This window comes from Bos javanicus, chromosome 18 (genome assembly GCF_032452875.1).
Source record: "Bos javanicus breed banteng chromosome 18, ARS-OSU_banteng_1.0, whole genome shotgun sequence".
Lineage (NCBI taxonomy): Eukaryota > Metazoa > Chordata > Mammalia > Artiodactyla > Bovidae > Bos > Bos javanicus.
The window spans coordinates 63,040,294-63,054,214 of NC_083885.1; the positions used below are offsets into that span (position 1 = coordinate 63,040,294).

General features: G+C 46.6%; 1 protein-coding gene and 1 long non-coding RNA gene across 2 annotated transcripts; both read right to left on the reverse strand.

The window, feature by feature from the left end:
- Positions 1 to 245: 245 nt before the first annotated feature.
- LOC133231110 (uncharacterized) lies at positions 246 to 1,923 on the reverse strand. Its single transcript, XR_009731033.1, has 3 exons — positions 1,905 to 1,923; positions 1,096 to 1,148; positions 246 to 985 (listed from the first exon to the last, which is right to left on the reverse strand). It is a non-coding gene; the product is annotated as an uncharacterized LOC133231110 (long non-coding RNA).
- Positions 1,924 to 1,937: 14 nt separating this feature from the next.
- Positions 1,938 to 7,495, reverse strand: LOC133229484 (putative killer cell immunoglobulin-like receptor-like protein KIR3DX1). Its single transcript, XM_061385850.1, has 6 exons — positions 7,462 to 7,495; positions 7,284 to 7,319; positions 5,893 to 6,159; positions 4,717 to 5,016; positions 2,766 to 3,373; positions 1,938 to 2,022 (listed from the first exon to the last, which is right to left on the reverse strand). The coding sequence occupies exons 1-5, from the start codon at positions 7,493 to 7,495 to the stop codon at positions 2,868 to 2,870; spliced, it is 1,143 nt and encodes a 380-aa protein (XP_061241834.1). The 3' UTR covers positions 1,938 to 2,022; positions 2,766 to 2,867.
- Positions 7,496 to 13,921: the final 6,426 nt, after the last annotated feature.

Here is a 13,921-nt window from a genome sequence, read left to right on the forward strand (position 1 = left end):
ATCCGCCTGCCAATGCAAGAGATATGAGAGACGTGGGTTCGATCCCTGGGTCAAGAAGATCCCCTTGAGAAGGGAATGGCAACTCACTCCAGGATTCTTGCCTGGAGAATCCCATGCACCTAGGAGCCTAGAGAGCTACACAATATCATGGGTCTGCCATGAGTCGGACATGACTGAAATGACTTAGCATGTAAACACACAGCCTCGTGTGGCAAGAGGCACCACACTAGATATCTCAGACAGAATATACTTCATCTTTTTATTTGGCCAACTTGCATTGCTTTTGTTATTGTTTCATGGAAGGCATTTTGTTTTAAATATAGCAGTCTGCACATGTCAATCTTAAACTTCCAATCTATCTCTCCCCTCATCCTTCCCCTCTGTAACTCTAAGTTTGTTCTCTAAGTCTACAAGTCTGTTTCTGTCTTGTAAACAAGTTCATTTTTGTAAGCTATTACTGAACAGAGGTTGTTTTAAATTGGCTTTATTTTATTTTAAACTGAATAATTTGAGGACTCAACTTGCAAATTGTTATGCTTTACTGGAATATTTGAAAAAGTAGGATGATCATGGTAAGCTACCCAGTATGTGCAATTGATTAGAATAACTTCTCCCAAAAGGTTACATAGTTAAAACAGAGTATTAGAATACCCATGGGATTACTAAGAGGTGGTGGGATTTTTGGAGACTATCCTATAATTGTTTTACTCCACTGTTCTACTCAGAGCTGCAGGGCTGCTTTGGAGGAGGAGAAGGAGTGCCCATGGAGGAACCCCTTTAAAAAGAGATGTAGCTCTTCAATTTTTAACATTCTGTGTGCTCAAAGGATGGGGCCAGGTCAGGGTCAGCATGGTCTTGGTTTGCATCGAATTCCTCATAGATAGTAGTCTCGGCAGAGCGGTGCATGAGGCTCAGGAATGAACACTGTCTCAGAGAGGGTCCTGTGGTTCAAGTGGGTGAATATCACATCCTCTGCTGATGGGTCCTGAGAGGAAGGAGATGTGAATGATGAAATGAAATGTGATCTTCGAAGGCTGGGGCATTGGGCATTGGAGGGGCTCAGGCTATGGCAAGGGTTTGGGTGGAAGGACTCACCTCACCATTCACTGTTCTGTCTTCTTTGGGCTCTCCTTCCATGATGGCAACATCTGCGAATGGAAGAGAGTCAAGGCTCTTGGGGTGGGGGCGATTCTTCTAGACCTCCATATCTTTGGTGGAGACATCAAAGCCAAAAAAAGCAGGGGTGTGCCCCAGGTTGCTGAGTCTGTCTACTCCACTAAATTTAAAAAAAATCCCATATACAAGCCCAGCCACTGACAGACTCTCTCAAGAATCTGTTGAAACCCAAGAAGTCCATCCTACATATTCTGTTATGGACCATTGTCTAATGCATATCAGCAGATTCCCGAGATCATAAAGGGGAGAAGAACGGATGGCTGTGGTTGAAGGGCAGAACAGGCCTTGGAATGTTCCTGGGGACCCAGGGATAAAGGGTCAACCTTCCAGTGCAGAGAGTATGGGTTCTATCCTAGGTAGGAGAACTGAGATCCCACATGCCTTGAAGCAACTATCCTCAATGCTGCAACTGCTGAGCCCACGAGCTCTGGAGCCTTGAACTGCACCCCAGCACAGCAGTGAGGATCCCTCATGCTGCAGCTGAGACCTGATGCAGCTAAGAATAAATTAACACATATTTTCATAAAAAGAACAGGGTTCCATGGGTCTCTGGAATATATTCATTCAGGGAGTACAACAATGGAAATCACTTTTTAACCTACAGGAAGTGAAAACGCCATTCTCTGCTATGAGCCCACCTCCCCCTCTGTCAGATGACACTGTGCTTCCCTCCTTCAGACTTATGATTGTGGGAGAACACCAGTGACAGTTTGGCTCTTCATACTTACTTTATGGGTAACCAGTGACATTCAAGAACAGCAAGGAAGATGCTGGTATAGATGAAGGCTACGGAGAGCCTAAGGAGAAGGTGCAGCTGGCTGGAGTGGCCTTGAGGAAGCCGTGCTTCTGCCAACGATCAAAGGGAAGAAGGTCTGGTTATTCGTTGCATCCACCCTGCCCCTACACACAGGAGTTATTGTATCCTTGTGTCAAAGTGTGTCAGCAGCTCTCAACCTGATCAGTATGGTCTCCACTTCCCAGGAGGTACCACAGCATCCAGGAGAGATGCTAGCAGTAGATGAAGTAAAGAGGCCATGGAAGACCAGCAGCGGTCTGAAACCAGGTCCCCCAGGCACCAATGCAGTTTATCTCTGCTGCCCCATGTGACAAGGCATGGTGATTTTGCATGAATGGGGACTGCTTTAATCCTCCATATATTTCCCCCTCCATCCACATATACCTGGAATGGAATCCTCAAGAAGACATGACACTTCTATTTCTGAACTGTGGAATGTTTAGTTCATAAAACACTAACAGAGGAATAGCACATATGAAGGTGCTCCCTAAAACTCTCCCCTTGTCCCCTGCATCCTTCCCCAGAGATACTGGTGGAGGGAGGGTAAGCATCTCCCTTAAGCATGGGGTCAAATCACTTGGTCTCGCTTTGTTCACTTTAGAAATTCCCAGTCCCAGAGAATGAGAAACTCAATGCCCTCTCTGGTTCTAATACAGACCATGATCTCAAATGCTGACATGACAGGGATGTTGAGGAGCCCAAAGTCACAACTGGGAGGTGGTAGAATGAACATTCACACAGGGACCCTCTGTCTTCTCAGAAATTTGTTGAGATAGGAGACTGTCTTGCTTACCTTCTGTGGTGTGTGGATCCATGATTGATGGGCAAGTAGTTGTAGTGGATCCTTAGAGAAAAAAGCCAGAAGGGGTGAACAGTAACTCTTCACTATGATCCGTCAGGCTTGGGTGGCCCTGCATGACTGGCTCATAGCTTCACTGAGGTACGAAGGCCCCTTCACCACTACAAGGCTGTGATCCATGTGGAGGAGATAGTGAAGGACAGAGGAGTCTGTTGTGCTGCAGGCCTCAGGGTGGCAAAGGGTTGGACAACATAGCGTCTGAACAGGAACAACAAAGCATGGGCCAGGAAGAGGTTGCTCACCTGTGACAGACAGGAACAGTGGGTCGCTGGAGTTTGACCACGAGTAGGGAGAGCGAGTGAAAGAGCCGTAACACCTGTAGACCCCGCTGTGGGCTGGGGTCCCAGGACCCAGAGGGAACTCTGCCTGGAGTGCTCTGCGGGGGCTCTGCCCTCCAGCGAGATGGCGTCCAAGGTTCACCCCCTCCCTGAGCAAATGGAACTGGTCAAAGGCACTCTCGGAGCTGCAGACCAAGGTCACGTTCTCTCCTGACCTCACCATGGGGCCCCCTTGGGCTGAGAGAGAGGGTTTTTTGGACAGACCTGGAAGGAGGAGAGCTTGATCTTAGAGCACAAAGTAACTCTACTCCTAAGTAGAGGACTAAAGCCTGAAGTGTGCAACAAGAGCAGCACTGCAATGAGAAGGCCGCCCACCGCCAGGAGAGAAAGCCCCACAGTAAGGGGTACCCAGCACAGAGAGGGTGGGTTGATTTGGGAGAATGGCATTGAAACATGTATAATATCATATATGAAACGAGTCACCAGTCCAGGTTCGAATCTTGATACTGGATGCTTGGGGCTGGTGCACTGGGACGACCCAGAGGGATGGTATGGGGAGGGAGGAGGGAGGAGGCTACAGGGTGGGGAACACATGTATACCTGTGGTGGATTCATGTTGATATATGGCAAAACCAATACAATATTGTAAAGTTAAAAAAACAATAAATAAAAAAAGAAAACTTAGAAATAACTTTAAAAATGGAGTGTCATTTAAAATCCTTTTAAAAAATAAATAATTTTTAAAATGGATTGTCATTTAATATTCTTTTTTAAAGAAAGAATATATGTATATGAATAACTGAATCACTCTGTTGTACAACAGGAATTAACAACATCTGAAATCAACTAGACTTCAACAAGCATAAATAAGATAAAATAAATTATAAAAATCAACCAGATGTGCCATTCTCTTGAAATAAGCAGACTACTACTAAATAGACTACTAACTACTGCTGGGGACCATCAGCAAACATGGCATTGACCCAGAAGAAGAGATTATGGAGTGAAAATTGCCAGAATCTCATTAATCTTTGACCACCTCTTTCTGGAGGGCGTGTTCAGTGCTGCCCTGCCCACCCCCAAAGGCTGGAAGGGATGGTTTAGCGGGGATGGTTGGAGGGACCACTCCCCCCGCCCCTTTGTGCAGAAGGACGCGTTAAACCGCGACGCTGAGCAATGTCAGGGTGTCAACCTCCATCACGATCACCCAGGGGCTGGACAGCAAGGGCGTCTGGTACCACAATGTGCTGCTGACAGAGGAAGGGAGCTCTGACATGAAAGCAGGAAACCAACCCCTTAACCAGCCATCGTTGGCTGCCTGAGCGGGGAATTTCCTGGGTCCCTGCTCTGGTTCATTTTTCTCTATTGGTCGTTCTTTCATGTTCTTGGTCCTTCAGTCTGTCACCAGCTGTGTCTTCTTAGCACATGGCAGGGACTCTGTTCTCTTTTCCCTTCCGTGTTCACACCTCCTCTCTCTCTGGTTTGTTCCCTCTCCTGAGATTTTGAGTGTCTCTGCACGCCTGTCATTCTCTCCCAGTACTGATGCTGGACTGGACACCAGACCTTCTGTGACACAGAGAGCAGAAGGGACGTATGGCCACACTCACCTGTGATCATGATGTCCACGGGGTCACTGGGGGCTGACCACTCATAGGGGGATCTTCTGAGAGAGCCGTAGCATCTGTAGGTGCTGGCACTCGCCAAAGTCATGGGGCCAATGGAGAAGTCAGCTGGGGCATACCCACCAGTGAGCATCTCTCCATGTCTCTGGAAATGCCCTGTGCTGTTTTCATGGTGCAGGATAAACTTGTCAAACATCACCAGTGAGTGACAGCGGAGGGTCACATTGTCTCCCTGCTGCACGAGGGGCCCTGGGTGGGCTGAGATGGAGGGTTTTGTGAACACACCTAGGAACAAAAGGTTGTGAGCTTCAGTGAGTCACCCACCTTGGCCCTTCCGCTGACATCTGAAGGTGTAAAACTCCTCCCCATTTACCAGCAGAGCCAATTACCCTTCCTGTGTGTTTTGTTGCATTCTCTTTAGCCTTGTTCTTGGACTTTGGCTCATGTTTCTTTTTGTTCAAGACCTCTGCCTCCTCTGTGCTCATTCTAAGCTCTTTAGCTGTTGGATCTGCTCTGGGGTTCATGCATGCTTACTCAGTCACTTCAGTTGAGTCCGACTCTGTGCAACTCCATGGACTGTAGCCAGCCAGGCTCCTCTGCCCATGGGATTCTCCAGTTGAGAATACTGGAGTGGGTTACCATGCTCTCAGCTTCATCCCATCCCTAATATGCGTGGTGGCGGCTGGGGTGGGTCTGAGGATGCATACCCTGGCTCCCTTCACACTCATCTAGAATGTGGGCGCTGACTGCAGGACATTGGGGTGGAGGTGGAGAAAAGGGAACATTTTCCCATCTGTGTCCCCACCTCATGCCTCTGAGACATTCCTGAGACTTCTCCCTGGGGCTCCAGCTCCTTCAAATGGGATTATAGATCCCTACCGGGTGGCAGGTGCTGGATCAGGGTTGTGCCCCATCCTCCCTGCTGGCAGGCAGTGGCAGCATCCTGTCTAACTCATGCCTAGGGAGGCTCCTCCTTCCTGCCCTGGGGCACCCCATCCCTCTATTCGACACCCTGAGTTTAAACTCTCAGAGTGGGTTCTCTTTCCCTGGTTTGGTCCTGGCTGGGAGTCCTGAGGAAGTCTTGCTCTGCATGGGCAAGTGGACCTAGGGTAGGATTGCCTGCAGGCACGGCTGTACTGGGCTGGGCTGGACCCCTCCTACCTGAGACCACAATCTGCAGGGGGTCACTGGGTGCAGACCAGTAGGCTTCAGAACATGTGTAGGACCCGGCATGTTCTCCGGTCACCGGGCCAAGGGTGAAGTTATTGAAATGATGTCCATGGAGCTCAGGCAAACGCCTTTCCCCATCTGTTTTGAACAGTCTGAATCTCTTAAGTGGGGAATGGGAGTGACACTGAAGAGTCACAGTCTGTCCTAAGGGAACCACGGGGCTTGGCCAGGCGGACAAAGACAGCTTCTCATATTCACCTAGGAGAGAAGGAGACACAGGCTTTGAGTAGAAAATGGGAACACTCAGCTCTCCCCACAGCCCTCGTGGGTGGGCTTCCCCTTTAATTCTTTGAACTCTCCTCCCCTAACGTGCATCACCCTGATGCTCAAGGACACCTGGGGCTTGGGGACAGACAGAGATACAGTCAATCCAGGACGGACATCATGGAAATTCTCAGGACATGAATCACTCCTTGGGTTGACAAAATGTTGAGAAGCTTTCTCTCAAAACACAAAAAACCTGGGCTGTACAGTGGTTAGGACTTGGCACTTTCTCTGCCAAGGGCCCACGTTGAAACCCTGATCAGGGAAAGATCTCACAAGCTGCATGATGAAGGCAAAATAAAATACCACAGAAAAATTGATGCATGGACAAGAAGTGAAAGGACTTCCCTGTTGCATTTGTTGTAGCTCAAAATGGTAAAGAATCTTCTGCAAGGCAGGAGACCAGGGTTCAGTCCCTGAGATGGCAAGATCCCCTGGATAAGGAAATGGCAACCACCTCCATATTCTTGCCTGGAGAATCCTATGGACAGAGGAGCCTGGTGAGCTACAGTCCATGGGGTCAAAAGGAGTAGGACATGACTGACTAACACTAACACAACAAAGCAGTGAAAAAGCCACTAGACTAAAAAGAAGGAAGTAAACCTTGAACCTCGCTCCTTTGTTAGCTAACCTACATCAAATGTGTGATAAGGTCCAAGTGGCCCTGCCTGATGACCAGACCTTTCCCTGGGGTCAGGTCTAGTGGGCGGTTCTGTAGATCCTGTTGTTAAGGGCCAGTTGGAGATGCCAGGAGCCAGCTTGTGGGGGAGGGTCTGTGGGCTGCAGCCTCTTGCTCCCCTCTCATGATAGAAATGACACTCAGTGGGCCTAGCTCCCAGCTCCCAGACTTCACACTGTGCCTTCAGGTCCAGAGTCCAGAGCTGGACTAACCTCTGGGGAGAGTGAAGATGACTATCAAGGCCAATAGGAGGACCTGGGATCCACAGGGTAGATGGCTCTCGCTGTACTGACAGGGGTCTCACCCCGGCCCCCAGTGTCATCTGCATCAGCCCCAACTACTTTGCTCAACAGAGAAATAAGGGATGGGGAGGACTCACCCACAGCTGCCCAGTTCCTCAGACTCACACAGAATCCTAGAAGGAAAAGCATGTCAGAGAAGGCTTGTCCTGATGGACCCCACGCTCCTTGCACCCTCATCCAGGGAACCTGGTCAGTGGTGTGAAGACCCCCCGGTTTCCACCATAACCCTCTCCGACTGTGTCTTTCTGGACTCACCGAGACTCAGGAGGCTGAGGAGTGTGGGGCACATGGCTCTGCTTCTGTGAGACAGGAGGCAGAACTGAGCAAAGCTGACAGAGGCACAGGATGCGGAAGCAGGCGGTGTTGTTGTTACAGTCAGCCTGGGTCATGTCACATGGGAAGATGGCCAGCCTTTTCTCACTCCAGGGATGGAAGTCTGACCTGAGCCACATCACGGAGCATGCCTCATGACCCGATCGTCACTTTTTGTTTCCCTAAACACTATAAACCTAAGAGGATTCAGACAGATCTTACTGCCTTTAGGAAGTAGTAACGGTGATTCAGTGTATCTCATGCAGGATGCTTTTCCCAAGCTCATGATAAATCTCATTAACCTTAACTCTTCAAAGAAGAGAAATCACATGTTCCCACCTCGTATGTCAGGCTCAGTGCAGGTTGCCAATTAAAGACTCATTAATACTTTTATTCTGCATTCTTTTTTTCCCCTATTTTTTCCTTTATTTTCTTTTATTTTTTAACTTTACAATATTGTATTGGTTTTGCCATATATCAACATGAATCTGGCACAGGTACACGTGTTCCCTATCCTGAACCCTCCTTCTCCCCAAACCATCCCGCTGGGTTATGGGAGGACCAGACATGCATATTATGGCTCTTTGAACATATGAAAAAATTCTATATTGTAATATATGTGATTAAGAAACTGTGTTAGTTTCAGATGTACAACAAAGTGAATCAGTGATACATATACATGCATCTATTGCTTTTCAAATTCTTTTCCCACTTAAGTAGTTACAGAATATTATGTAGAATTCTCTGTTTTATACAGTAGGTCCCTGTGGTCATGCGTTTTTAATATAGCCTTGTGTATACGTCAGTCCCAAACTTCCAATCTAACCTCCCCCTGACACTATCCCCCTGGTAACCGTAAGTTCATTCTCTGTGAGTCTGTGTTGTAAATAAGTTCATTTTTTTAGATGTCACAAATAAATGATATCATGTGATATTTGTCTTTCTCTGACTCTTCTTCATCTGAAATTATTTCGTGACTGTGAGTGGAAACTTCGCACACACAACACTCTCTATCTCTCTCTCTTCGTCCCTTTCCAATCCAAGGACCACACACGTACACAAAGATAATGTGTGTAAAGATGACTGTGGTGTTTTTTTGGGAGGGGGATTTGTTCTGCCTGAAAAGGTGGACAACCTTACTTCCGAGATACTCAAAGGTACACAAATATGTCAAGTAGAGACTTCCAAGCTCCAAAATGCTTGAGTGAGGAGCGTGTCCAGAACAATCAACTCCAAACTGGGGCAAAATGGCCCAGCTGTTTCAGGACTCCAAGGGCAGACATACACCCAGTTCAGCTGTTGTTCATAGACAGGAAAGAACCTCAGTAAGGGCAGCGATTCCACACCGTTTTTCTGGGGTTGGGGGTCGTTAAGATTAGTGATGCTTTGTAAGTAATAAATCTGGTCTCCCCTTGATCATTATGTATGTAATGGAGTAACAGTACAGTCGCTTTTCTTAAAATTTCCTCTTGTTTACTTAATATCATGTTTCAGAATTCGTCTGTATTCTTTGTCATTTCAGTTTGTGCATTTTTACTGCCATGTAATGTTTCATTGCAGATATAGAAACCACAAATTTTTAAAAATTAAAAAAAATTATTGTAGTATAATTCATTTCTGCTGTATAGCACATTGATTCAGCTCGACATATATATTCTTTCCTTTATGATTTATGCCAGGATACTGAATAAAATTCCCTGTGCCATACTGTAGGACCTCATTCTTTATCCATTCTGTGTATAAATAGATTTGATCTGCTAATCCCAAGCTCCCAGTCCTTCCCTCCTTGGCAACCACAAGCCTGTTCTCTATGTCTGTGAGTCTGTTCCTGTTTCATTGATATGTTCCTTTTAGATTCCACACATGGGTGATATCACAGAAAATTGTCTTTCTCTTTCTGTCTACTTCACTTAATATGTTAATCTCCAGGTTCATCCACGCTGCTGAAAATGGCATGATTTCATTTTTTTTAATGTCTGAGTGGTATTCCATTCTCTGTCTGTATAAGCATATACATCTTCTTTATCCAATCATCAGTCAGTGGACAATTAGGCTGTTCCCATGTCTTGGCTATTGTAAGTTTTGCTGCTATAGGCATAGGGGTGCATGAGTCATTTCAAGGTATAGTGTTTTTTCTAGATGTATGCTCGGGACTGGAATTGTTGGATCACATGGAAACTCTGTTTTTACTTTTTTTGAGGAACTTCCATACTGTTTTCAGCAGTGGCTGCACCAGTTTCCACTCCCCCAACAGTGTAAGGGGATTTCCCTCTTCTCCACACCCACTCCAGCATCTATTATTCATCAACTGTCTAATGATGGCCATTCTGATCGCTATGAGGTGGTGCCTCCTTGCAGTATCCATTTGCCTTTCTCTACTAATGAGCAATGCTGAGCATCTTTTCATATGCCTGTTGGCCATCTGCATATCTTCTTTTAAACCACAGATATCAATTGTGAGAGTGACGTCTATGGATTTTGTCTAAAATGAACGACATCTCTGCTAATGTCTCATGAATGTGCTCTGAGTCCAACCTCACGTTGTTTGTCAAGGGACAGAGTGATGAGGTCTTCAGGAAAAGAATAGTGACTTTATTGGAAAGCCAGCAGGCCAAGGAGATAGTGAACTTGTGCCCCATAGAATCATCTTAACTGACTTAGATGGGCTTTCTGGGGAGTGAGATTGATGGTCAAACAGTGTTTACTGAATGTAAAATAACCCTAGCCCATGAGGAAGAAAATTCCAAGAAAAGAGAACAATACACATTAAACACCCATGTGTGAACTCACACTTTCACACTTACACACACACACACACACATACACACACACTAAAACAGGAGAAGGTGTTGCTGGTTGTTGCAGTGTTTTAATTAACTAGTTAATGGCTGTGCTGGGTCTTCGTCACTGTGCACAGGCTTTTCTAGTTGTGGGCAGGGGGGCTGCTCTTTGCTGTGTGCACGGTCTCTTATCGCTGTGGCTTCTCTTGTTGTGGAGCACCCGCTCTAGGCACATGGGCTTGAGGTCCACTGGCTTAACAGCCCCGAGGCATGTGGAATCTTCTCTGTCCTGGGATCGGGCCCGTGTCCCCTACATGGGCAGGCAGATTCCCAACCAGTGGACCAGCAGGGAAGCCCTGTTGCAAGCTTTTTTCCCCCTTAATTTATTTATGTTTAATTAAAGGGCAATTACAATACTGTGATGGTTTCTGCCATACATCAGCATGGATCAGCCATAGCTATACTTATGTCCCCTCCACTGTGGAAATCTTTTAATCCTGGAATCCTTTGTTCTCCAAGCTGTCCATGCAGATCTGGTCATTAAGCCCCTGACAATGCAAAAGGTTCTGTCTGTTCTGTCACTTTTTATCTCTATACGAATGGGAAAGTGTTATACCTTTTAAGTTCAGAGCCTTGAGAATAGTTTAGGCCCTTAGTCATGTCTGACTCTTTGTGATCCCATGGGCTGCAACCCACCAGACTCCTCTGTTCATGGGGGTTCTCCAGGCAAGAATGCTGGGGTGGGTTGCTATTTCCAGCTCCAGGAGATCGTCCCAACTGAGGGATCGACTCAGGTCTCCTGTGTTGCAGGCAGAGTCTTTATCATCTGAGTCACCAGGAAAGCCCACCAGTAAAATAATGTGATTCAATATTTCCTCCCACAATTAACATTGCCATTGTTTCCCATTTACTTTTATCATGGACATGGTGGGATTTTGGCATCATGCTTTCACTCTCAGTGTAGCATAACACTGACGTGGTATACCTGTGGTGGATTCATTTCGATATTTGGCAAAACTAATACAATATTGTAAAGTTTAAAAATAAAATAAAATTAAAAAAAAGAAAAAAAATAAAAATAGAAGTATGAATACAATGCTAGATTTCTATTTTTTTTAAAAAATGTATGCAACAAGCAAAAAAGATTTACTGTATAGCATGGAGAACTATAGTCAATAAATTGTAATAACCTAAAATGGAAAATAATCTGAAAAATAATGTTTGTGTGCTTTATAACTGAAAATCACCTTGCTGTACACCTGAAACATTGTAAGTCAACTACACTTCAATAAAATATGTATATGATGAGATTAAAAAATGGAACCAGTAAAATAAATAAATTTTAAAACAAGATGAAAGAAAATGAAGTCACTCAGCCGTGTCCGACCCTTTGCAACCCTATGGACTGTAGGCTGGCAGGCTCCAATGTTCATGGGATTTTGCAGACAAGAATACTGGAATGCATTGCCATTTCCTTCTCCAAATAATGCAGGCCAACTGCAGCATACTCCCTGATGGTCTGTGTACTCACTGTCACATTCCAACTCTGCCTAGGGTGTATTCACATGGGAACCCGAGCTGCCCAAAAGAGTCTCAGCCCAGATGGTAGGTTTGTGGAAGGTCCCTGGAAGGAAATCAGAGGCTGAGTCCCAGGACTTCCCCACCCCTCACTCCCCAGCTCATCTCATGAGCCCTTCCAGGTTTCACCAGCATCACTCTAGAATCCCAGTGCCCTGACCTTGCCCCCTACCAACTTCCTGGGACTCAAGTGAGATATGGGTCCCAGGAGACCCAGGAGGACTCACCTGCAGGGTTAGGGGTCCTCTGGCCCAGATTCAGCCCTGGAACTGAAAGATTTGCTGCTGAAAGCTTGGGCCAATTCTCTCCCCATCAGGATCCCTGGCCCCTCACGCTGTCTGAACCCTGAGGTTCCCATGAACTGGGGACAGGGTGGGCATCATGTGCCCTCCTGCAGTGCCCTCCCTGCTCTGCACAACTGGCCGAGGAGAAGAAGCTCAGAGAAGATGGAAGGCATGTCTACAGCTCTGAGTGCCCAGCTGCCCCTGCCCCTGCCCTGTACAGATGAGGAGACCACGGGGCCCTAGAGGACAAACAGGATGTGGTCCCTGGGGGGCTGCCACCACCCCTCAGGGTTCCCACGGCCATGGACTCACAACAGGGTGCAGCCCCTCCGTGGACCTTGCTCTGATGTCTCCAGGCAGGGTTTAGGAGGCATCTCAGCCCAGACATGAGGTCTCAGCTCTTTCTCTTTCTACCTGGTCTAACCCCCTGCTCCAGAGGGTGGGACCAAGGTTCTCATTCTGAATCAGCCCTGGACAGTTTGGCTCCAAATAAGACTCAGAACTTTATTTTCCCTGTCCCCTACAGAAATGGAATTTACTTCTCACCTTTGATCAGTTCACAAATTATTGCAGAGACCTACTCTGTACCAGGCATTGGTGCCACACAGCAGAAATACACCCAGGACCCAGGTAAACCCATGTTCTATAGCTGGCTGAAGAATTGAGATTCTGCAGAATGCAGGCATCAAATGCTAACATTCAATTATTTTTTTAAAAGAAGATATATAAGAATAACTGGGGTTCATGTCTACACTGTGAACATGCAGAAGAAGGAAGATTATGACATCTGGTCCCTGAACCTAAAGGTCAAAAACAAATAAGGATAATTAGGGGAAAAAATGGAAACAGTGACAGTAGCAACACAGGAGCCCCAGAATGTCTTCACTTTAAGTGATCCTGACATTTCTTGGTAAAAGAGTTCTTGATAGGTTTAGTTCTAAGCCAGGAGAGACATCACACACAGAGAGCTCAGTGAGCAACTAAGGCTCTGTGGAGCTTGATTTTCACCCCACTGGCCAGCTCAGTTCACACCGGGGTCCTCATGTTGTTATCCTCTTCAGGCCTCCGCTTGGTTGAGCCAAGCCACATTGTGCCAACAGTTGATAACCTAAAAGGCACAAGATTCTCAAATCCTTGGCTTTGGAGAAAAGAAGCAAAAAAGACAAAACATGCAAATATCGATGGATTAACACAACATGTTCAAAGCCTCCCTGGGCAAGTGTTCTCTTTGCAGCCCTCAGTGATCTGGAGTGGAATATCCAGTATAATTCTCTGTGATGAGGGGACTTTTTAAACATCTGCTCTGTCCAGCACCATGGCACCTGGCCACATGATGCTTCTGAGCACTTGAAATGTGGTGGGTGTGACTGAAGAACTGAATGCTTTACTTCATATACGTGTAGAGTCATTGTCTGTACGGCATGGCTGGGTAACTACTTTATCGGCCAGTGTGGATCCAGACTGAGGGGGATCTTGTAGTCCTGTTTGTACCCCTGGAACCCCAGCACACTCAGTGCACATGACTGGAAAAGGGTTGAGGGGCCTTCCCTGATGGCTCAGGGGTAAAGAATCTGCCTGCAAATGCAAGAGACATGAGAGACATGGGTTCAATCCCTGGGTCAAGAAGATTCCCTCGAGAAGGGAATGGCAACCCACTCCAGGATTCTTGCCTGGAGAATCCCAGGCACAGAGGAGCCTATCGAGCTACACAACGTCATGGGTTTGCCAAGAGTTGGACATGACTGAATTGACTTAGCAAGC

Coding starts and splice junctions, on each gene's coding strand:
- LOC133229484 (XM_061385850.1), bottom strand. CDS start 7,495: ATGTGCCCCACACTCCTCAGCCTCCTGAGTCTCG. Junction 6,160..7,283: donor GAGGAACTGGGCAGCTGTGG/GTGAGTCCTCCC, acceptor CTTCTCTCCTAG/GTGAATATGAGAAGCTGTCT. Junction 3,374..4,716: donor CGTGGACATCATGATCACAG/GTGAGTGTGGCC, acceptor TCCTCCTTCCAG/GTCTGTCCAAAAAACCCTCT.